At 39.8% G+C, this 24,516-nt stretch overlaps 1 protein-coding gene across 1 annotated transcript in view; it reads right to left on the reverse strand.

Annotated features, from left to right (window-relative positions):
- DDX10 (DEAD-box helicase 10) overlaps positions 1-20,608 on the reverse strand; it is a 186,690-nt gene extending 166,082 nt beyond the window's left edge. The window contains exons 1-9 of the mRNA XM_074816113.1: positions 20,357-20,608; positions 13,482-13,542; positions 13,136-13,266; positions 11,318-11,476; positions 10,745-10,865; positions 9,399-9,588; positions 7,039-7,165; positions 5,631-5,793; positions 3,793-3,877 (exon numbers count right to left, since the gene is read on the reverse strand). Coding sequence (XP_074672214.1) covers positions 3,793-3,877; positions 5,631-5,793; positions 7,039-7,165; positions 9,399-9,588; positions 10,745-10,865; positions 11,318-11,476; positions 13,136-13,266; positions 13,482-13,542; positions 20,357-20,566 — 1,247 coding nt within the window. The 5' untranslated portion in view covers positions 20,567-20,608. The remainder of the gene's footprint in view (positions 1-3,792; positions 3,878-5,630; positions 5,794-7,038; positions 7,166-9,398; positions 9,589-10,744; positions 10,866-11,317; positions 11,477-13,135; positions 13,267-13,481; positions 13,543-20,356) is intronic.
- Between the last annotated feature and the right edge of the window lie 3,908 nt (positions 20,609-24,516).

Genomic DNA, 24,516 nt, shown 5'->3' on the forward strand with positions numbered 1-24,516 from the left:
CAACAAAGTCTCCTGTTTTTGGAAGATGGACTTCTATTATTCCATTTATTTTCAAAATATATTTACCAAAAGCAAAAAAGCATGTGTAGAGCTAGACAGAACATGCGTGCCCATATGCATACTATGTTTAATGACAACAAAACTACAGTGACCTTCCTAAATCAGTTAGGGCACCTAAGAAACCTAACCCAACTAGCCTGGATTAAATACCATCAGAAGTCTGAGACAGACCTAAAGCCTATATAAAATTCTGGACATACTACAGATAAAAACCACAGAGCAAAAAGATTTATTCTGTTTAACATTTCACTGCCTGGGTCTTTAAAAAAAAGACTCCTGACAGAAAAATCACTAAACATAAGTAACAGTTATTACTGGTCTCCTCTGAAGGGGAAAAAAAAATATGGAGCAGAGGGAGGAATGTAATGCTAGGAAAGAAATAAATTAATTACTGAGATGTAAACCAGGATACAGGTACATCCAAAATACAATATATTTACACATGAGCAGAAAGATAAAAATAGACTTTTCAGTGTCTTTTCTACTCATCAATGCAATCACAAGAGAAGGAAAAACATCCCAATATATGTTTTTTTCATGCCATACAACTTAGAAATTGTGTTTGGAAAAATAGTTGGGGAAAAAAGTGAGTATCGGTGTGCTTCAAAAATTATTATCTTCTGCTGTCCCCTAGTGGCACTGTATCTTGTTTCACAAAACTGATCAAAGAGATACTCAACTGTAGGCTTCTTAGGCTACAGAACAGAAGGCATCAACAGAAATTAAAAGCCAGAAGAAACTAGTTCTGCAGACAATTGCTACAAGCAGCTCTTATTTACTCAGAATTTTTGAAAATAAAACCCACAGGAAAACACTGCAATCTAGTATTTTAAATTACAAACTTTTGGAGATTGAGTGATAAAAATATAACCAAAAATATTTATGGGCCTGGCCATGATATAGTCAGTATTTTAGAAATTCTGTTACTGAACTAGTTAAGACTTTAAATAAATACTTTAAAAGCAGTTGGAAGAAAGAGCTTCCAATCACTCCAATGGTAACATACCTTTCAAGTTTAAGAAAACAAAACAAACAAACAAAAAAACCCCACAACCACACTCAAGATATGCCAATTCTACTATAAAGTAAAAGCATTACTGGACAATACCCAGATTTTCTTACTTAACCATAAATCAAAAAATGCAGGAGTTGCAATTTATGTTCTTCAGCAGGATGAAACGAAAGTAAAATGCTACTTAGGGAACAAGATGGTCTTATCCACTTAAAAATCAAACATTATTTTTCATCTTAAGTAAGGCTTTACAAAACTGTAAAACAGATGTAGGAACACAGCCACAATTGTTAGTCAAAGGTTTTCAGCCCCATCCCCAAACAACTTCTCTCTTGACTTTCATATTTACTTTTGTGTCACAAAATAATTTGATTTCAAAAGTAAACAGTATTTGGCATCCCAGTTTTAATTACAGTTTAAGAGGTTCTTAATTAGCTGAGATATTTAATTTAGCTTTCATTCTATGCAATTATACACTCTCATAGCCCATGAAAATTTGTAATTATCTCTAACCTCATTAATAAGGACTACTAAACTGCAGTTCAGTTCATTTTTAGCACGTTTCTAGAAGAAACACAAGCTTCTCATACTAACTGTAGCTATTGAAAACAAGCCAAGTTTTCCACTGAACACAGAATTCACCGAGAAGTACATTCTCAGTTATCCACATCTAAAACTGCACTAGCATATTTACGTAGTGCACAGTGTTTACCTAAAACTATTAGACATCTCCCTTGTTTTATTTTCAAATATTTATTTCGTGCTGTTAAATTCACTAAATGAATCTCCTTCCAAGACTGCTTTACTTTAAGGACAGAGAGAGCCTCTACATTTCTCCAAAATTAAAGTCCAGTATAGGTAGAACCTTCCTTGATCTTTTTATCAGTTTAAGAAACAGAAAAAAACCTGCGAAGGTTTTCCTACAGAAGGAATTTGCTTTCAGTATCAGTCACCACCCTGCCAGCACAAACAACCTGTTCAGATGTACTCCCAGTTTCAGTAAGGGCTGGCTACTGAAAAATTCACATAAAAGAAAATGTAAACAACAGCCTGGTGAAACAAGGGGCAGGCATCCAGCACAGTCCATGGCCTACGGGACGGACCTTCTGCCCCTATCTCCTGTCTACATCTGTCCCTCAAGCAATCACAGAAGGTTGTATTTAAGAAGCCGCTGAAGACAGACCCTTCAGGTTGAAAGGCTAACATCCTCGTCAGAGTGACATTTTATTAAAAGCACTACGGAAAACGGGGGTTATTTGTCTTTACATAGCTCCTTCCCCTCTCTAAACATACTTACAATTGCTCTTCTCAGCACCTAATAAGAATTGGGAAAAGGTTTAAGGATTATAACCCCAGGGAGGTGCTTTAACTCAGCAATACTGCTCAGGAAGAGCTCAACAAGCTTCCTAGAAACTGCCAGTTAAACAGTGCCAAATATATTGTTTTCCCTTCCAAGATGATAGTATGCCATAAAGACAAAATTACAAGCCTTCTGTGGAAGCCACACAGGATTAAAAGAAAAAGAAGAAGAAAAAAAACAAAAGCAAAATCCCAAAATTCTAACTAAGACTATACACTTTTCTCTTAGTTGGTATCCATGATATTACATGTAGATTTGAATTTAGCCAAATACCTACATTTTACCTAATTATATATAACATTTGCTGATTTTGTTCACAGACATTTTTTTCTGAAAGCATTTAAAAATTTATTATTCCCTTCTATTATAACAGGTAGATAGGAAAATGGAGAGCACAGGACACAATGGGGCAGAAATGTTACCAATTACGATGAAAACATGGCTAGAACTTCCACATTCTGAAGGAAGGCTGGAAGTACACACTCCTATTACAGTCAAAGTTTAATGCCATCTGATCCAGGAAGACAGATTTCAAATTCCTATACTGCAGAGTGCTGAAGTCCTATTCTAAGCAACTGCTCTGTCATTAGGTTTGACAACCGCCTATATTGCAAACCCTACTACAAACAAATTAAACTACGCGCAAGATATAATGCCAGGTCTTGCATTTCATCCTTCAGATAATTGCATAAAGTTTTTGATCTACTGAATTATACACAGTAACAGGTCCTGTTTCTCTTAAAAACCTACTTCAAAGATCAAGGACCAGGTTTTCAACAGTGTATCTGGGTAACTCCCTTCTGACATAAAGGCTTAGCCACAAATATTTTAACTAAAGCTATCCCTAAGAATGTAATTCTACAAAAGACTTAGAAAATTAAAAATTTAACCTGTAATTAACATTATTTGATTCCTTCCTCCCCAAATTAAAATAAGGAACAAATGTTTCCATTCTTTTGAAGAGTCTTCAATTACACAAAGAAATTGGATCTACAGCCTAATGCCTTAAATGGTGGTAGCAAAACAAGCTCTTCCACCCACAAATATGATCACCTCAGCCTTTGAGGTAATCCTGCCAAGTGCAAAAGAAGTTTTTTGCTTCTTCACTATTAATCTTCCCTGATCAGATTAAACAACTGGGGGTATTTTTTCTGTCTGCTGTTAAGAAGTCTCTGAAGCTCACTAAGAAATGATTAAGTCAAATCATTACTCTTAAGTAACCAAAGCGGTCTTTTGGTGATAACAGCCCATCTTTCTTTCCAATTTATTTTTTTTTTTCAAATGAGTCTTTAGCCAATGATCTGTCCCTATAGTGATCTAGTTTTAAACATTAAAATGTTAATAAAAAGTGAAAACAAACCTGGCTGTTCTTCCCACTCTGTGGATGTATGTGTTTGCATCTTCTGGACAATCAAACTGAATGACCCAGTTCACTGATGGAAAATCTGTGTAAAGAAATGTCAAAATTTAAGCTCACTGTACTCAAAATCCTCCTATTCAAGAGCAACATATTATTTTGGAGCATTAATTCCCATAAGAACCATCATTTAGATCAATTTACAGACATTGGGTGCAACCTCTGAAATAAAAATAAAATTAATTGCATGTATTAGCATATCATAAACAATCGTTCTCTTCATCAAAGAAAGCTAAAATTAATGGTGTCTTCATTTCCTAAATTATGACAGTGCACTGAATGGAACATAATTTCACACTTGACAAGAACAGACATGCTTTGTGTCACACAGACGATAGAACACCACTACGTTTAATAAATTAAATAACAACATCTGACCTACTTTTCACCTACAGTATCAATATCCTACACCACCAGGGTTTGAAGTTAGCTGTGGCGAGACAGCACTATTTCAGCTGTCCATATACAAAAATATCACAGTCCTTCTCAAAGATGGGAGGGGTTGATCAAGCCTGACAAAGAAGTCAATATCGAATGTGAATGAAATAATGAATAAGCTTTTTTTTAACTGCTGCACTTCACCCAGCAGCATGCTTTGCACTGGAGTAAGTTTGTGTTACTTCCTGACCAAGTCTTTAGCTACGTTGTATTCCACAATTATACCTACACTCTAAACCCAAACAACCATTCCCATGTTAGATCCTCACTAGTGAGATTTCAGCAGTGTAGAAGGTATGATAAACAGTTTTCATTTCTACCTTCAGTTTTTAGAACATCTTTCTTCCTTTGGTAGCATACTGACAAAACCTTACACTTTGGACAACGGAGCTTGCTACCTGAAAGAAGAATGAGTAGACTCCTGAAAACAGTCTTGTGTCATACCTAAATGCCTCCAAGTACTTAAAAAAAAAAAAAAAATCCCAAGTATCCACTGAAAACGTGAAGTAAATCATAATAGGAAGTATTTCTTTACAGAACAGGTTGTTAGGCGTTGGAATGGGCTGCCCAGGGAGGTGGTGGAGTCCCCATCCCTGGAGGTGTTTAAGAGTCGGGTCGACATAACACTTAGGGATATGGTGTAGTTGGGAACTGTCAGTGCTAGTTAACAGTTGGACTAGATGATCTTCAAGGTCTTTTCCAACCTAGATGATTCTGTGATAATTCAGCAGGTAATGGCCAGAGGAAAGAAACTCAAGTGAAAACAATTCTTGCTTTTCCCTCATCTATTTTTCTGCCACCTTAAGAGTACAGTCCTATAATGCCATTCATAGTTCAGACATTAAAATCTCTTCAGGTTTTCATTTCCACATACTGGCAGGTTAGTAATTTTTCATATCCTTTGGAATAACCCACAGGATACAGGTACATCATTAAAATGCTGAAATCTTGCCTTACAGCATGTAGTAAGCAAATACATCACTATTTCCATTTTCTCTCGTTCCAGATATTTGTCACAGAGCGTGGCTAGAAAAACTAGACTGTCTACAAACAAATAAAGACAGCTTCCACCAACTACTTCAGTAACAAATACCATTACAAAACTAGTGACAACATAGGTCTTTCTGGGATAAAAAGAAAAAAATAACCGCAAATGAAGCAGGCCCCTTCAGCAAAGAAACAGTAGAAGTTATTATTATCTGAGATACCCTAATGAGCTCTTAAGCAATCTACAGCTTCATTTCTTACAAATCAGGTTGGTCTTCAAAGCATAAAGTCTGATAAAGTCTCAATAGCATTAGATCATCACTTTGTGAATAACTATTGCTTCTGTGGGTACATACCCAGGCCACGAGCAGCAATATCTGTAGCAAAAAGTACTGCCGCCTTTTTCCGAACAAAACAAGTGTAGACTTCCATTCTCTTCATCTGATGCTGCTTGCCATGGAGTGCCAGCACAGGAAGACCAGGCTGAAGCTTACAGAAGACTCTGAACAGATACTGGACCTACCCAACATATCAGGGGGAAAAAAAAAAAAATTTACCATTCAATGTTTAACTTGTTAAGATCATATCCAGAATATAGGAACTGACTTAGCACATCAAATAAAATACTTTTCTCCACATCAGAGATAAGATATGCTATTTTGAGACTTTGTCACATGCCCAGGTACTAAAAGAGGCAATGAACTGTGGCACAAGATTGGCATGCTTTTCAGTGGCATTCCTAAAAGGAACCAGAGTAGGTAACAGCAAGAACAACTTGGGCATGACTAGTTAGGCTTTGTGCAAGGGACCAAAGTATCAAAAGTTCATCAGAAGCACTGCTTTTAGACAATACTGGAGGGGTGTAATGTCTTATGCTTGTAACTCAAGGCAGTCTACACTGTCTTGGTTTACTATTTCAAGCTTCAACAGCTTCTCTTATAAAAGCAGCCTGTTTACTCTTACATACAGTACCATGACACAGCATTATCCTGTAACAGGCAGCTCTCCGATATTTTCTTAAGAAAATAGTTACAAAACATGCATACATTGCAGGAACAACTGCAGCTCAGAGAATTTCTGTACAACTAAGCCTACCACCTCACTGTACTCACCAGCCAACTGCAGAACAAAAATATTGTAACCTCTTGCACAAGTGGAAGAACTGCAATGAATATTTACTAGACCATTGTATGTTGTAAAAATATTCAATACATGCAGTAGCTACAGGAATAATTACCTGTACCATACAAGCACATACAAATAACTTCAACAGAACAGTCCCAGGACATTTCTACAAATAGATATTTGAAGGATTATTTCTTATATAACCGTAAGAAAAACTTCTCCCTGCACTATTTCGCAATTGTAATTTCTTATGTATGCAGATTTAAAAGCAGTAAAGAAACTAGACACAACTACTAAAAGACTTTGTAACCCAACTACAAAATGTATCACAAAACAAAACTGAAATAGCTGACCCTTAGTGACATAACTTTTAGCATTCATTTTTAACAGTAGAGCACAAAAATAGCTGAGTACGCCGAGGTCTCCAGGACATTCCTGCATCAAGCCTGGGTCACTGAGCTTCCTGATAGCCAGGCCCGGCATGACATGCCTACAGGAGTGGGTGATGTTTGGTTCCTCCCCCAATTCCTGTTACAAATTAGTCTAGAATCTCACCTCTCTGGTGCCTTGACATCTACATGAATATCTTCATTTTAATAGTTTTAAAATGCTACAAAGAAAGGAGGGGAATAGCCATACCTCTTTACAGCTTGCAAAAAACACAATGCTCTTCTTTTTCAAGTGACTTCTCAGGAAAGAGTACAGCATGTTTACTTTTTGCTGAAGCTCACAAACAACGTAGTTCTGATCCAAAGTTGCTGGGGTACTAAAAAAAAAAAAAAAAACAAACAAACAGAAAGTACATTTAGATACCGTTAGTTCCTATTAAAAAGAGAAAGAAAAAAAGGGAAGAGAAAGAATATACAGGCATACAATATCTACAGAGCTGCCTGACCTTTCTTTTAAGTCAAGAGCATCTGACAAATACCCAGAAAAAGGAAAAAAGAAAAAGAGTCAGGATGGAAAGTTCTCCCACTTTGAGGAACAAGTCTTAGCAGCCCCATTAGAAAGCTGCTCTTGAAAGATGAATCAAATTCCTTAGTAAAAGCTAGTGGGGAGGGACAGATGACTTCCGACATTATTCTAAATTTATTTACTACTAGCAAACCAAACTCTTTCCACGTCTAAGCAGCAACATTCAAACTGCCTTGATTTAAAACGCAATTTTGTCTATTAATCCTATTAAACCATCATTTGTGCTTAAGACAATGTCAAAGCACAGTCTAATCATGCACAAAAAACAGCACTGATGTACTTGCACTGATTATACCTTGACATGCAAAATGACTTTGTAAAGCTCTGAATTGTCATCTTAACTAACTTTTCTGTTCTTTACAAAATAAAAATAAATTTAAAAACATTCTTTGGCATATTTGCCCTTGAAATACATCTAAATGCGCATCTCTTACAATCCCTCTGCTTCACCCTAAACAGACCAAAGGTATTCAAAATTACTTTACTAAAGCTGGCCACTTGTGAGGGTGAAATTACAAGACACTGCTCCAGTTTTTATTCTGCTATTCAATTTGAATTACACCCGAGCACCTTTCACTTTGTAAGTCTTTCAGAGGAAACCGTTTTTGTAAGGCAATAACCTATTATATACTAAGGCAGTAAATTCTAAAACAAATGAATACTTTCCCGTTTTGGATTCAGTTTATTATCTAATTGCTCTCTCCCAAATATTTAAAAAAATTAAATGTACATTAAAATACACTTCACAAAAAATGCAAGATCTGTGAAACAGATGCATAGTCGGTCCTCAAAATGAAGACTACATACTAGGCATGAACATCCTCTTCTGCTAAGAGGATATTAACCACACAATTTCTTCTGGCAATCATGCTGATTTAAGATGCCTTTGATAGTACTACCGATTTAGAAAAAGGTATTTGCAGTACAATACAGAGATAATCAAATCAAATAGTTAAAACTGCCTCAATATTCTACCTGGTTCTACTTTTCACTTTGCTGATGATTTCTCATTTGCTCTTGGGAAAGCCGTTTTTATCACTGTGCTTCACCTTTCTTCTGCATCTTACATATGGAAATATATGCATATTTCATAGAAGAGCAGAAAAAGAATCATATATGGTCAGGCCAGGTTCGATGGGGCTTTGAGCAACCTGGTTTAGTGGAAGAGGGGAACTAGATCACCTTTAAGATCCCAACCAACCCAAACCATTCTGTGATCCTATAAGCAATTTGACAGTTGATTGAGCCCACAAAAATGCAAAATATTAAAAAAAAATATGTGCCAAAAAGCAACATTGACATTTTTTTCTTTAGTGACTCATTAGATTTTTTGAGCTTGGCAGACCACGTACTTCATTTCTAGCAAGGGGCTCCCATTCTGGTCCAAATTGTATGGCATGACAAATTTATTTTGTGCAGACGGGGCTGGATGCCTTCATGTGCACAGTAAACCCAGCACACGAGGAAGCCACAAGACTTACTGCACATGGACTAATGCCACATGCTTTCCTTTGGGCACCTAACTTTGAATACACAAACAAGACTGTCATTCTGCACTTCCCCAATAGGGTAGCATTTCCTTGGAAAGCCAAATTTATCAAGAACTGTATGTGGTGGTTCTGCTCAATAAGTATGTACACACAGGAGGCAAGGAAGCCAAACAACAAAAGAAGTAGAAATTCAGAAGTGAGTGCTGTTACACCCAGGACACTACTCCACCTAAGCTATAACCCACCCTGGGGCTTGCTCCTGAGGGAAAAAATTTCAAGTCTGAGAAGTTGCCTGAGGAGCCACAAGGAAAGTGCAGGTTCAGCCTCCTTGTAATGAATCAGTCAGAACTAGTATCCCCTTATCTGGAAATTCCTTGCTTTCAGGAAGGCACACAACAGGATCAGACACTGAAGGAAGGAGGAGGATGCACGAGGTAACTTCCAATTCAGGGAACCAAGAGTCAGAGAAACAGTTAAGAAGGATCACAATCTGTTTAACCCTCCCCCAAAAAAAAAAACATTACCCCAGCATACCTGAATTTGGCTCTCTCATGAACCCAAACATATTCTGGATCTTTCAGACTCAGTCGTGCAAGATCCTTCACAGATTTTGTTTGCGTTGCGGAAAAAAGCAAGGTCTGGCGTTTCTTAGGTAGGTTTTCTATGATTGCATTCATTGTATCAGCAAACCCCATGTCTAGAATTCTATCAGCTTCATCAAGAACTGAATTGAGAGATAGATTTGAGAAAATCTGGTTTTAGCTTTATTTATTTTTAAAAAAAACATAATCATACATTTAAATCCTTATGGTACAAAAATCCATGCCTACTTCAACTGCAGAGATTAACTTAATTACTGTATATGACAAGATTCTCTTTAGATATTCATGTACTCCATAAAATGTTTTTTAAAAAACTGCAACAGAAGTCATAGCATTTCCCATAATCTATGCACCACAGCCCTCAGTTTCACATGCTGAAGCATAAAACATCAGCATTTCAAGTAAACAGTTCAGCAATTTGCAAATTAAAAAAATTCCTGTTCTATTACTGAAACAAAAGCATGGAATATAAAACAGTGCTGTACTATTCATGACAGAGCAAAACAGACTCTCCTGTACCTAAACTGAATTTACCATTGAAACAAAGGGAATAAACAGAGTAGCACAGAGACAAATCTTTAAGAAAAGGGCCTACATTTAATGCAATTCTTGTCTAACTGCCATGAATTGTACTCAGTGTAGCAAGCATAATTTCACATTTTATCAGCTTCATTAGCTTCTTAATTACTTCTAAGTTCCTCAAGCTATGCTAAAGATTATGCGCAGTTCTTTGAGAGAGGCAAACCTTTTCATTACACTGAAATTTTTGTTCAGGTTGGAAGAATGAAAAGAAATATTAAAAGAAATGTTAACTATACTAACAAATCAATGAAAGGAACACCAGTCTGTCTTAAAATTCAAAGAAGAGTGTTTTCTAGAACTGGCCCAAAATACACACACTGTAATGGACATTTCATGTAGTTAATTATCATGTTGGGAAAAACATGACAGCCATAGCCAGAAAGGAGAGGCCAGTATTAGCCAAGACAGATCTAAAGGATTGTGTGGGACACTACATTTGATTTTGGGTTCCTTACTAACTCACCTAGTTGTTCTTATCATCCTAAAGGAAGACATGCTCAGCAATTGCTCTGAGAGAAAGTACACACAAGAAAGGAGTTTTCTTGTTTCCTATTTTAAATTTGTATGTGCGAACTTAAATGACATTTCATCTACATACCATGACTAGGATAAACTTTTTAACCAAGGAAGTGCTCCACACAATTATGAACAATTACAAAATGTTTCTGAGTACTTTCAAGTACTTGAAAAACTTACTCAACATTTGCAGATCAGATGCATAGAAATATGAAGTTTCATCCATGTGCTGTAGAAGCCGTCCTGGAGTGCAAATTAGCATATTTATTTGGTGGATTCTTTCAGACTCTTCTTTCAGATCCTGAAAAGGAGTTAAACCAGCTTAGCTCTAGTTGTTCACACAAGAAGCCCAGTACCAGCGAGAGTCAGGCCAGTTTAACCTATTGATAGTTTTTAGAAAGAATAGTCAAGGATCAGCCTTTGCTCTTTCTACATAGATACCACAATTTCTTCAGCATGCTCACACTTGTGGCTTGAGCAAAAAGTATTTCAGAACAATCTAAATTAACAGGATAGTCCTGGAAGGCTTGGCAGGAAGGTCCATCCAGTCATTTAACCTGAAATGACTGTAAATATGCAAAAGCTTCAAAAGACAAAAGAGTACACAGACAGGAAAACTGAGTGTGTCATTGACAGATTCCCATTAACTACTCTCTTCCCTGACTTTTCTCTTCCAGGGTTTCCTTCCTAAACTAGCACTTAATACAGCACTCATTTATGCTTCCATACAGCAGACTCCAAGACAGGACACACCTTTCCTCCAATGACAAGGCCAGCTGAGAACTCATGATTCCTTCCCACTTTACGTAGAACTTTGAAGGTCTGATATGCCAGTTCCCGGGTAGGTGATATTATCAGAACTCCCAGTCCATCAGCTGAAGTCCACTGATGGCGATACAGGAGTTCCAAAGCCTGAAAAAAATTACCATATTTTCATTATAAAAATCTCAGAAGGAACATATGTAACAACAACAAGTTTGTAACAAAAAGTGTCATAAAAAATGATAAAGCCACACGAATTAAAATAATGACCTAAAGAAACGTCAGTATACATTTCACATATTTTGATTATATATCAATTCTAACTGATGGTAATGATACTTGCTGTAGCAAAGTTCCCCAGTACCACTCTATGATAGATAGTAATGGGTGGTAAATTGTAAACATTTTACTGCACAATTAATCCTACTCTGCTAAATTCTGGAAATTAAGTCTTAATCATTTATATGAGAATAGAAATCACATGTAGAAAAAGACAAGAAACTTCCCTGCTCATAAGATTTTGTGAGAACCAGAAACAGAGTGAGCAACTAGAAGAAAGTCATTTATTGCAGCTTTAATTCTGGTTATAGACTTGCAGCAGTACTATCCACACATCCTATATACAAAGCATTCCAACTAAAGTTGCCATACACCTCAAACCAGAATTATTCCTCCTCTTATGAATTCACACTGCAAAAACACAGCTAATCCTAACACAAAGATTTCATAGGTATGAATGCTGGAAACATTCTGAAATACTGAAGGCCTGTTAAGCATCCTTGTACAATTTGTTTCTTTGTTTCACTCTTCATCTCTCCCACTCCACTCATCACTTTTCTCCCCTAAAAAAGGTTTATAAAACAATGTACTTCTACCCCTAGATTTACTAATTGAGCAATCTTGCTTTTGGTTCTCAGGTTCACAAGATGATCTTTTGAAGCCACATACATTTTTTTTATTCTTCAGCATAAAACATAAATCTTCTCAACTAGAGAGGGTATTCAAAACACCTACTACTGTTCCCACAGTTACTGACAGAATAGGCTCCAAAGAAATTTACACTCACAAAAATGCGAGTAACATCTAAACCAAAAAAAAAAAAAATTATCATCAAAACAACATTTATTTTTCCATTTATCAAATCATAACATGATGAGGTTTGTATCCACTTATACATGCACTTTATGCAAATGTCCCAATTCTATTTTCAACTTGAAGAAATTAAATGCAGAGCATGATGTTTTGAATAAAACTCAAACGCATGTTATCCATGACAGCTTTTCATCCTGTTTTCCCACTTACATCTACAAGTGACTTCTAAGGAATTCACAGAAGACAACAAGGAAATGGAAGTCCACAATCACTAAGCTTAAGTTTGCTATATAAGGTCCAAATCCTAAAATTTTAAAGGGGTGTAAACCACTCATCTAAAAAAAGTCTAAGGAACGGAAGAAATTTTACAATTCCATTTCATACACTTAGTTTTCAAATTTTATAAGAATTGGACAAGAGTTGCACCAGGAAAACAGATTCCCGAGAGAAAAACAAAGCACTTCCTAAATGACACAGTGTCTACTAATGTAAGGATCAAAATGGTATTTCTAAGTGTCAGAATATTCCTAGGGCCAAAAATACACTTCTTTCAGAACCTCAAGATGCTTTATTAAATTAGTATCGTGGCTTTCTCGGAACATCTAGATCACTTGAATTATAACTTTTCTCCCAGGATCTATTAATCTAAACTATTTGACATCCAGTATTTCCCAGGTAACTTGGTTTAAGTACAATGGAAGGATGTAAGTTACTTACAGGGACAATAAAAGCCAAGGTCTTGCCTGATCCAGTCTTTGCAGCTCCAAGTACATCTTTACCTTGTAAAGCCAAACCTATGGTTTGCCTCTGTATCTCCGTTACCACACGATACTGAGCTTCCTGCAATCCTAGTATTTGCAGTGTGGGAGGAGAAGAGAGAGTGCAGGAGGGGAAGGAAAAAAAAAAAAAAAAAAGAAAAAAACCACTTTATTTTTGTCTTGTCCAGAGATGTATTCCTCCATTTAGAAAACACTGTACATGACAATACTTATCTAAAACTTAGTTTAAAGCAAAAAAAATGTTCAGATCCAAATTACTTTCTAAAGAAAACTTTTGTACTCACCTTTTAGGGTTTTCTTTGACAATGGAAAATCTGAAAATCTTTGAATTTCACTTGCATTTATCTGAAACAAAGTAAGTTTTATCAGTGCTTATGATCGTACAATGGAGAAATTAAATAGCATTCTTTAAGTTACTGAACTGCTACGTATTTATGTTAACAGCATGACCTGATCCAAATTAGCTGGTCAAGCAATCTATACTAGTTTGGCCTAAGCCAATCGCTCTTCTACCATAAACTGTTTATAACCATGCAGGCTAACGGCACAATTTAAAGCTCAGATCATCATGACATCACAGAACAATTCAGGCTGAAAGGGGCCTTAGGAGGCCTCTGCTCCAATCTCCTGCTCACAGCAGGTCAGCTCTGAAGTCAGATCAGGCTGCTCAAGGCTTCATCCAGTCCAGTCTTGCAATCATTCAAGGGCAGACACTGGTCAGCCTCCCTAGGAAACCTGTGCTTCTGCCTGGTTGTCCCCCCCATGAGGAAAAAGTGTTCAAGGCCATGCCTCTCGGGTGTCAACTTCCATCTGCTGTCTCTCAGTGCTTCCACCCCGCACTATCTCCTCAGTAACCTCCCCAGGGGCACTGGGGGCTTCTGTAAGGTCCCCATCCCAACCCCAAAGCCATCTCTGCTACAGACTGACAAGCCGAGCTCCTCCAGCCTCTCCTCACAGATCAAGTGCTCCAGCTCCCACCATTTCAGTGGCCCTCCACTGAACTGGATCCATTTATTGATATTTTATTGAGGGGTCCAAAACTGGATGCAGTATTCTTCAGGGAAAAAAAAAAAAGTTAAAAATCACATTTTAAAAAGATACTGCAGTATGCAAGCAAGGTCTAAATTTTCTACAATGCAGCGTGACACAAGCCTGACATAACTTGCAATTAAACCTCATGATAAGCATTTCACATACATACAGCATCTCCAAAAACCAGAACTTCTGTAGCCCCCAGATTTGGGCACCCAGAGCTGCAGCAATCCTGCATCTACCTGACTGGGACAAGAAGAGTCCACCTATGTCCTGAACCTCACCAGATTCACGAACCTCTAGCATTTGGTATACTTAAATTTTTTCGAGCGGTCCTACAGGGTACAAAACATACTAAAAAAGTAGTTCAGTCTCCTGACACCTACTAATTTACTTCTGTGTAGGCATCCAGCTCTACAGCATACTTGAGAGCTGTTAATTACACATGCACATAAAAAAAACCCAAAAGCATGTGTTTGAGTCCATGAGTTGGCTCAATGATTTACAGAAACATTCAGATGTCATGTAGAGATCTTAAGAAAAATGTAATACTTCCAAGTCTATTCTAGCAGATAGAAGATCATCAGAAGATGTAGACAGCTTCCACCGGCAAAGTTTACAACAACCAATAGCACCAGGACAGGAAAAAAACACAGAACTCATGAAAAAAAATAAAAATAAAGAGACTACTGTACCTATAAAGCCTGAGCAGATGAAGAGGAAGGTTGACTACACACCTTTGAATGCATACTGACTAGCATCCATAAACTGAGATTTCCAAATATCAAACTCAGAGCTTACACAACTCGTGCATTTCTAGTAGGTATAGTTTATTTCTAACAGACTGAAGAGAAATCTCTCAAAACAGGGACCAAGCAAAATAGTCCTCAGGCATTCCTGACAACTCATGATAATTCCAGAGAAGGCCTCAAATGAGGAGCTACTGAGCTCTCAGATCAGCCTTATATCTACTTCAAGTACCAAGTGCCTATTATAGAAAACTGAGGGTTTATACCTAGATGACACTACTACTCTTTTCAGCCTAGTTCTCTCTAATAAAAAAAAAGTAATTTAATGTCTGAATTTCACCTCTAGATAAAAGACAACACCACCCTTATTAAAACCCATTTTTGACATATTTCAAGACAAAGCTCTTGCAAGGTAGTCACTGTGTTCTAGCAGAGCAATTAAACTTTTGCCAAACATCACTTAGGAATCTTAAAGGTGAATTAATTTTAGAAACCTACTCGTGCTGAGAAGCACATACTTTAAGCTAGAACATTTATGGGAGGGGGAAATACTACTATCAGAAATCATCTCTGAAGCCTCTTCTCAACTTTTACAAATTGGAATTTCTGACAAGTATTTCCAAATTCAGTTGATAATTTTGAAGATATTATATATCATATGCAGTATTGCTTATTGGGCTAATTCTCAGTCTTATAATCTAGCATGCTAAAGGATCACAACTCAGTGATGGATTCAGTTTAATTTCAACCAAGAGACCGCCTGCACAGGAAAACAGTATGCTTACAGGAGGGAAAACTCTTACTAACATCAAAAAAGAATTCAAGCACATGTTAGGCTTTTAATGCTTTTCATTAGCACAACTGGATGGAAAAGAATGTTCATCAACAGCCTTACAGTTAAGCAACAAAGTTGCTGGATCAACAGATCACTATGAACACATAACACAGGAAATGGTCCCAGGATTTCACAGAATCACAGAATCATCTAGGTTGGAAAGGACCTTGAAGACCATCTAGTCCAACCATTAACCTACCACTGACAGTTCCCAACTATACCATATCCCTAAGTGCTGAACACACTGAAACTAAATTTCACATTTCCATCTATGCTGCCACACATTCGCCATCACGTGTCAACAAATGACAAGAAAAAAATTCAGTAACAAAGTACGTCTTCATTATTGTTCAATTTTCCCTTGTTTATCTATCCATTGCAGTCATTCTCACACTGGAAATTATAGACAATATACTCTAAGAGGAAGGGCCAGACATGTTAACTCTTGCATCCAACAGCCATGCTACCCCTATTCCATCCATACACGGGATGACAAAAGCACGTGAAGACCTAACCCACCCAGACCCGGTGTGCCAGAGACCCCACCCACTGCTCCTCACAGACAGGAGCTTACGGAAGAGCTTTCAAATTCCCTAGTCCCAAAGAAGGGATCTGTCTCATGCAGAACTCACTGAAGACCCCTGAAGGTCCAAGCACGTGGCACCTCCTCACAATCCCCACCCCCACTATAAACATGTCCAGGGTAATAGGGAAGAAATGCAGGAAACCAAGTGGAAAACCTTGTAAAAGTCCAGAAAAGGAGATATGAAGGACTGAAGATAGAAAGCTAAGTGGGCATCCACCTGTATGTTCACAGGCAGGAGACTCCTGGAGCTAGAGGACAGCAAAACCACAGAAGAGTTGAGACTAGAAGTCCCCAAAACTATCCCAATACAAACATATGTTTACCCTGTCTTCATTCTGATGGATACATGCCTGACCACTACCAGCCTCTCTTCTTCAACCTCTATAAATACACACACACACAACCTCCCACTACTCACTCCTTACCTATGCTGCCCCAAGCTCAACAAAGACACAGAATTATCACCCATGTCCCAAAATAGATGCACGTGCAGACACGTACACTGGTGACACAGAAGCATCCATACATGTTCACATAGCCATATATACAGCAAATAAATGCAAGCATCTATGGAAATAATTGACCCAACTGTTAAACACCTCCAGGGATGGGGACTCCACCACCTCCCTGGGCAGCCCATTCCAACGCCTAACAACCCGTCCTGTAAAGAAATACTACTTCATATCCAGTCTAAACCTTCCCTGGCACAGCTTGAGGCCATTACCTCTTGTCCTATCTCTTGTTACTTGGTTAAAGAGGCTCATCCCCAGCTCTCTGCAACCTCCTTTCAGGTAGCTGTAGAGGGCGATGAGGTCTCCCCTCAGCCTCCTCTTCTCCAGACTAAACAACCCCAGTCCCCTCAGCCGCTCCTCGTAGGACATGTGCTCCAGACCCTTCACCAGCTTCGTTGCCCTTCTCTGGACACGCTCGAGTAATTCAATGTCCTTTTTGGAGTGAGGGGCCCAAAACTGAACACAGTAATCGAGGTGCGGCCTCACCAGTGCCGAGTACAGGGGTGAGATCACTTCCCTGTCCCTGCTGGCCACGCTATTTCTAATACAAGCCAGGATGCCATTGGCCGCCTTGGCCACCTGGGCACACTGCTGGCTCATGTTCAGCCAGCTGTCAACCAACACCCCCAGGTCCCTCCCTCACTAGCGATCAAATGTATAGGATACGTTATATCAAATACATAGGATGCGTTACAGGGAAAAGTGACTGCATTTAAATATTAAGCAAAATATTTTAGGCTAGGAGTAGAGGAACAGACTACTGTAGAAAATCAGAATGGGGACTATTTAAACTAAGAAGTCTGAGAACTGCACATCTACCCACCACAATCCAGATACACCACCCTAAAATTTATGATAAGAGAATATTGACCTCACTAAAGAAAAGCAGGGGTTACATCATTCCCTTAAAGAATGCAGTTTCAGTAACTCACTGCTTTTACGTTTCTCTTAAACCCGTGCTTACATACATCTATGAGCAACACAGTCATACCTCACTATCAGCCAAGGATGCACTCCTGTAGAGTGGTATGATGGATAGCAAAGCAATTTTTTCCCATAAGAACTAAAGTAATAGATAGGGATGTGTGTACAGATTTAATACATGCATACAGCATATATACAGAAAAACTATATGGAGAACATATACACTGTGTATGGGGAGAAGAAAGAGGCAAAGGCAGCATCAAGTGGAGATGATGGTTTCCCAGAGATCATTTTTCAAAATATTTCTGCCACTTCACCTCCAAGACTGAATGGCCAAGATGAATCTTCTACTTCAAGCATTTTTGCTGCCATTAGATTTTTTTCCATTGTCATCATCTTCCTCAAATGAATCCAGATCAACTAAGGGCAAATGGCAGATGAATAGGGGGCATCTTCAGCCACTCAGTCTCACAGATATAGAAGCTGCAATCCACTCCAAAAAGCCAGCATCTCCTCCAGTTGATGATTCTGGTGATCCTGCTCCTGCCTCTCAATATACCCATGCCATATACATACAGTTTCAGTACACAGGAGCAACATACTACTTAAGCTTCTGCACACATGTGTCTACCACATTAGAAGAAAAGCTATCCACTGAACTCGACCACTTTATCTATGAGACTACTGCTCAGAGTATTAAACGACTAGCGATGGGACTTCAAAACAAGCGATAAAGAAAGAATAGCTAGATATTGCCATAGCACCCTAAAGTAACACAGCAGCCTAATTTCCATGTCATATCAAGTAAATGCAAGCTATTATCAAATGTAGAAACTACTAGGGCCTGACAACATGCAAAATTAATTTCACTACACATCTCCCTGTCTGTGTTCAAATAAACAGAAATACAGAGCAATCTATTTTATATATATACACTGCAATTTGGTATATAAACAATAAGCCCATCACCCTGGGATCTGTGCAGAGAGTTCACAAACTCTGTACACAGCTTCTGCCAAGTTGCTTTAACTCTGTTTCTCTCTCTTGCTCAGACACGCACCCTCCAGAGACCATGCAGAGGCGACCTAAGTCTAGGTCATAACAAGCAGTCCAACAGTACTGTAGAAATGCAGGAAGTCTTTCATTCCACAATGAAAGACACATACCTACCAGAGGTCATCCCACTCAAAAATAGAAGCTTCTAACAATTTGAGTAATCTACTCCCACAGTCAGTATCTAAGTCCTCTATTTCTGCAGTGAGTAGAAAGATATTACCAAAACAAGTTAACTCAAAATTTATCCAGCAAAATGTATTAATCATTTATGTAGTTACCATCTTAACTTTTATCATAAAAACAATGAATGATAAGTCCTCTTTTTTTTTTCTTCCTGAAAAATAATCTGCGATTCAAAACAGTAATTTGACCAATTTTGGAAGCGCAACATTTGCTTTTAAACCAGTAAAGCCAATGATTGTGTGAAGCTTCAGAACACTGCCTTGCTGAATCTTAACCAAAGGGACTACCACAACTTCTTCACGGTAAGAGACATGTTTCTTCTATACCTCTTGTCACGACTTTCTGCTCAATCAAATTACAACCACCAAAAGGTCTCTACTATCAGCTCTGCTGAGCACTGCATAATCAAGTAAAACTACCATGCTCCTCCCCAGCAGTAGCTCCAAATTCAACAAAAGTTGACAGGACACAGAGCAACACCACAGGCTGAGCACATCTAAGCCGTTATTCACAATTACAGTACTTTTTGCTAATCAGAATGGCTCAAAAGCCGGCAATCTCCCAGAGGAATTCAAGGGAATCTGGGTGACAAAACCAACACCACTGACCCTGGCTCTAATATTCAAATACCTATTTTCTAACTTGAGGTTAAACAACACACCCTTCTAGTGTGACTCTCGCCTGCAAGGCATCTTCTACGGAGACAAACCCGTCCCATCTCCAGCAGCGAGCCACCCATGCTCCCTGCTGGGAAGGGCCAGGCGCCACTGGTGACACCAGTTCCCACCATCTGCTTCAACGTCCTCGTCACTGCGCTCAACCACCCTCTGCCCCCCCGAGGGTCTCACTACCCCTGGCTCCACGGCCTGCCCGCAGCCACCACAGCCACGGGGACTGCGCTTACTGTCCTCTCCGCCTCTGCCTTGGGGGAGAAAAGAAAGGAATGGAGGGTCATCCCTGCCTCCTGCAGGTGAAAGCCCTTCTGCCTGACACTGAGCAGCGTCACCCAACAAACCCGTTACCTGCAGGCACCGCCAACAGACAGAGGAATAGCCATGCCAACCAGGGGACCTCCCCACCCCTGCCCAGGACACCCCCACCTCACAGATCCTCGCTGTCCTCCTCCTCACAGCCCTACCCACACCAGGAGAGGAGCCGCTTTTCCCCCTCCGCAGGCCCGCCATGCCCACCCGCCAGCTGCCCTCCCGTCCCCGCCCTGCAAAGCCCCTCGCTCCCCGGCCCGGCCCGGCCCGGCAGCACCAGCCGCCCGCCCCTGCCCTACCTCGGGGTAGCGCTGCACCAGGCGGCCGATGCCCTCCCGCTCCACCTGCCACTCGGGCCGCTTCCTCTCCTTGCGCTGCAGCCGCAGCCTCTTCGTCCGCCGGGTGTATTTCTTCTTCCAGCGCTCGAAGCTGCGCACCGGGTCCATCGCCGCCGCCCCGCCGCTGCCATCCCCGCCAGCCCGGCCCATGCTGCCCCCGCCGCCCCGCATGGGACGCACACGGCCGCGGGGGCGGGGCTGGGCGCAGGCAGAGCGCGTCAGCCGCCCGCGCCGCCGGGGGAGGGGCCGGAGAGGCCAGGCGTAGGCTAGGCCTAGCTCAGCTCGGCCCGGCCCGGCCCGGGCTTTCCCCCCCCTGTGGGAAGGGTCAGAGGTTGCACAAGAGGTGAAGAAAAATCACACTTCGTCTAAAATAACGCAAAAAATGAGCTCTTGGCACAGCAGGCAGCTCTGTAATACAGATTATAAAACGGGGAAAAAAAAAACCCACGTTAATAGAAAAGGAGTATGTGCTTGGTACTGTCATAAATTTTGTCCCCTAAAATAAAGTGTTGACGGGGCAAGGGGATGAGTGCAGTGATAAGTCTGTTAATGCTTTATTTGCTAATTCATTACAGGGAAAAAAAAATGACGAATTTTTAAAAAATCAAAAAGCAATTGAAAGAGATATGGTGGGCTTTGCCTTTAAAATGCTGGATTTAAGCTCTGATGTGTGTTTTGACCCTTCATGACACAGTTGTAGTAGATCTTAATGGCCTTGGCTCAGAGCCTTGAACTATGCAAAGGGTTGGCAGACTATCACAGGAAAAACTACAAACATAGAGAGTTGTTTTACACGAAGGTGTAAGAGTGGTCTAAGAGGCACATATCTCTCCAAATAACTAGATTTAATCAACCCCCAAATTTATATTATGCTATCTTTACATGCACTGATTCTTAACCCCTCCCTGCAGGGAAGGTCTGCATCGCTCTGCAGTTGTTGGAAGGTCAGAAACCATTCGCTGAGTCAGTTTTAGCACTTCATCAGCACACAGAATTAGAAACAAAAACAGGCTGCAGAGTTACTGTGTCACATCAGGAAGAGAGAATTACAAACATATTTATGCAATGTCATAAGAAGGAAGTAAACACGTTGATGAGGGGAATAGTAAAAGACTCCCAAAATAATTACTGTCTCTGATGAGGGTTTGGAATTCCAGGAAGCTGAGGGAAAAGGGAGTGTCTCTTAATTAGCTTCACTTTTGCCATACATGGGTTGAGTGTATCACTGAAGATGTTTTCCCTCCTCACTGAGATGAAGGAAACCTGTGATTATAGAAATTTTTGTTTTCCCTTTAAAATATATTAAGTTCCTCATTTCAGGAAGGGCTGGAAAAATCTCCATTAAATGTGCCCCAACAGGATCTCTCTTCCCCAGTACAGCTTTGAATGCAATGGTTTTCTCTAAGGGTTTATTTGCTGTCAAGATGAATAAGGAAAGATACTGAAGGTTTTATTCTCGAAACATTTTTTTTTCCCAGAAGTACCTGGTGAAAAACTATTTGCAGGAGATGCTGTTCCGCCCCGAAGGATGTGCTTCTGGGGGGTGGCACATCTTTCCCACAATTAGAGCAAATGAACTTGACATGCAAAACAAGGTCCCAGTCTAACACGGACTGTCGCAGGTCTCAGCTGCCACTTTAAGCATATCTGTCTGCCTGTAATAGAAAAACAAACAAACAAAAACCCTGCTGTGAAGAATTCCTGCTGTTGCAGCACTAGAGTAAGTTTAACCTTTTTGTAAATAAATGTACAGGTAAAAGTGTTGTGTTTGAACATGCTGTCTTTGCTCACCTAGTCTATGTTTTGCCTACAGGCTCATCTCTCTCATAGCAGAACAGCAGCAGTGGTCTGTGAGTCACTATGGACATAAATCCTCAATGAAAAAAGTTATATGGAAAATAATATCTTGCTGTTCTATTTCTAAAACAACTTTTTGTGCTGCTGTCATGAAAAACACTGTTAATTATGCTTGTATGTTTCCAATGCTTTTTAATAATTTGTTTGCTCATTAGCCAAGAGGTTCATATACCAGGAAAGGAAAACCAGAAAGTCAAAAGCAGCCAGTCCTGTGTCCCACAATAGAAGGTAAAATGCTGAAGAGCCTCTTGGCCCCATGCTGGAGGTCTAGGAGCCTGCGAAGGCCCAGGAGCCACCTTTCTGTTTTCTCTGCTGTCCTCTCACCCGCAGGGGCTTGAGAAACAGCTAGTGGTTTGTAAAAGTTTCCCTTTTATACAGGAACAAATTATACAATGTTAAATTTATTTACAATGTGCAAGACTGTGTCAGTTGTCTTGTTATAGTACTATCCCTAAAACTGTGGCAAAACCAGAGATCCTTCTTAGTAATAGTGAGAGAGAGAAGAAAAATTTGTTTTGACAAGCTGACAAACAAATGATTCAAGCACGGTTGTTTACTTGCAATTTGAAGAAATGAAGGAAGGGAGTATGGCTATAACAATAAATGTAAAAGGCTCTATACAAGACCACAGAGAAGGCATCAGCCATTTTTTATTTTAAACAAGACATATTTCAGTAGTAGTCATTCTCTATAGATTTCACTCTTATGTATACTCAGTCTTTCCTACTCATAAGCACAAACATGTATGTGTCTGGGCAGGGTTATTTATGGTGACAAGGAGGGCAAGGGGCATGTAGTTTCAAGGGGCCTCAGGGCCCTGACCAGCTTCAGCTGAGGCCTCCCCCTATACCCTGACACAGCTCCACCCTGCAGCTTCAGGCCATGCCTGAGTTATGTCATTTGTCATGTTAGTCCCCAGCTCTGCCACAGCCGTGCCTGTCCTTAGGTCATAAACCCCACTGCTTGGGACTCTGAGCTGCAGACTGACTTCCTGGCTTGACCTAGGACCTGCTTTGTCACTGAGGACCTGCCCAGTCATCAACAGCTATGTCTGACCCTGATTATGGCCACCAGACCTGATCCTGATCCTTATCCTGACCCGAGAACTGATTTCCCAGCTTGACCTTGGACCTGCCTTATCACCACAGACCTGTCTGATGAGCTGGACTCTTGGTAGACCCCAGCTGCCACCCATGAGCATGCCCTGCTCCCTCACTCAGGGGCTGTGTTACCAGACTTAGCTCCTGGCTTTTAGGGAGCAGTCAGCCCTTGCTGTGCTCTAATGGTCAAGCCCTCAGCACTTTTTCTGAATTCATCCTAAATGGTTGACAATGGTGCACAATATTTGGTATCTCTTATATTTTCTCTTGACAAATCCTCAGGGCTACGTTGAGTTGTACCACACTGCTGTTGCTCTGTATCTCTGTCGTGGGGCTTTCTTCACATCATGGACTTAGTACAGTTGTCCCTACACCCAAATTCTGCCAATTCTCCACTCCTACTTATATTTTTTCTTGCATTTCATGGTTGGTCTTAATCTCTTGACTTGCTGCATGTGCATCACTCCCTGCACTCCTGCTGTGCCATTTCTTCTGGTAACTGATGCTGCTGCATAGGCTCATGTTCACATGTCATGTACCCCATGTGCAAATCTCTACAGGAATTTAAGGTAACTAGGGGCTGATTTTATTTAATTTAAAAAAAAGTAACATGGTATGTGCTTAAGTTAAACTTTGGAGTTTCCCTTAAATCTGTGATTGTTTTGTACTAATCTGTTTTCTTTGCATTTTCCCACATGATCTTGATCACTTACCTAAAGAAATAATCAGCAAACCAGAGGAAGTAACCCCAGAAGTACAAGTTGTCAATGAAATACCACTAAAGTCTTTCTCAATGAAACAGACGAGTGCTAGGAGAATTTCCTCAACTGAGAGGCTCTTGACACTCTTGTCTTTATCTGTTAAGGCTTACTTGCCATGCTTCAGGAGATTTGAGAGAAAGAATGTAAGAATTTGCATCTGAAGATTGTGCTCCAGTGTCTGTGAATGAGACATGGAAGCTTGAAAACACCCACAGTAACAGAATAAATCTTCAGTGTAATATTTGCAGTATTATGATGTAACTTCAGACTGCTTTGAAAAAAATATGGAAATGGCAGTCAGATTTGTGAATGTTATTTTTAATAGAAGTAATGTTCCTATAAGAAATTATTTTGAAATTTTATCTGTCTAAATGATGACATAGAAAAACGGTAATCCTACTTG

The sequence above is a fragment of the Strix aluco genome, chromosome 2 (assembly GCF_031877795.1).
Source record: "Strix aluco isolate bStrAlu1 chromosome 2, bStrAlu1.hap1, whole genome shotgun sequence".
NCBI classification, from domain to species: Eukaryota; Metazoa; Chordata; class Aves; order Strigiformes; family Strigidae; genus Strix; species Strix aluco.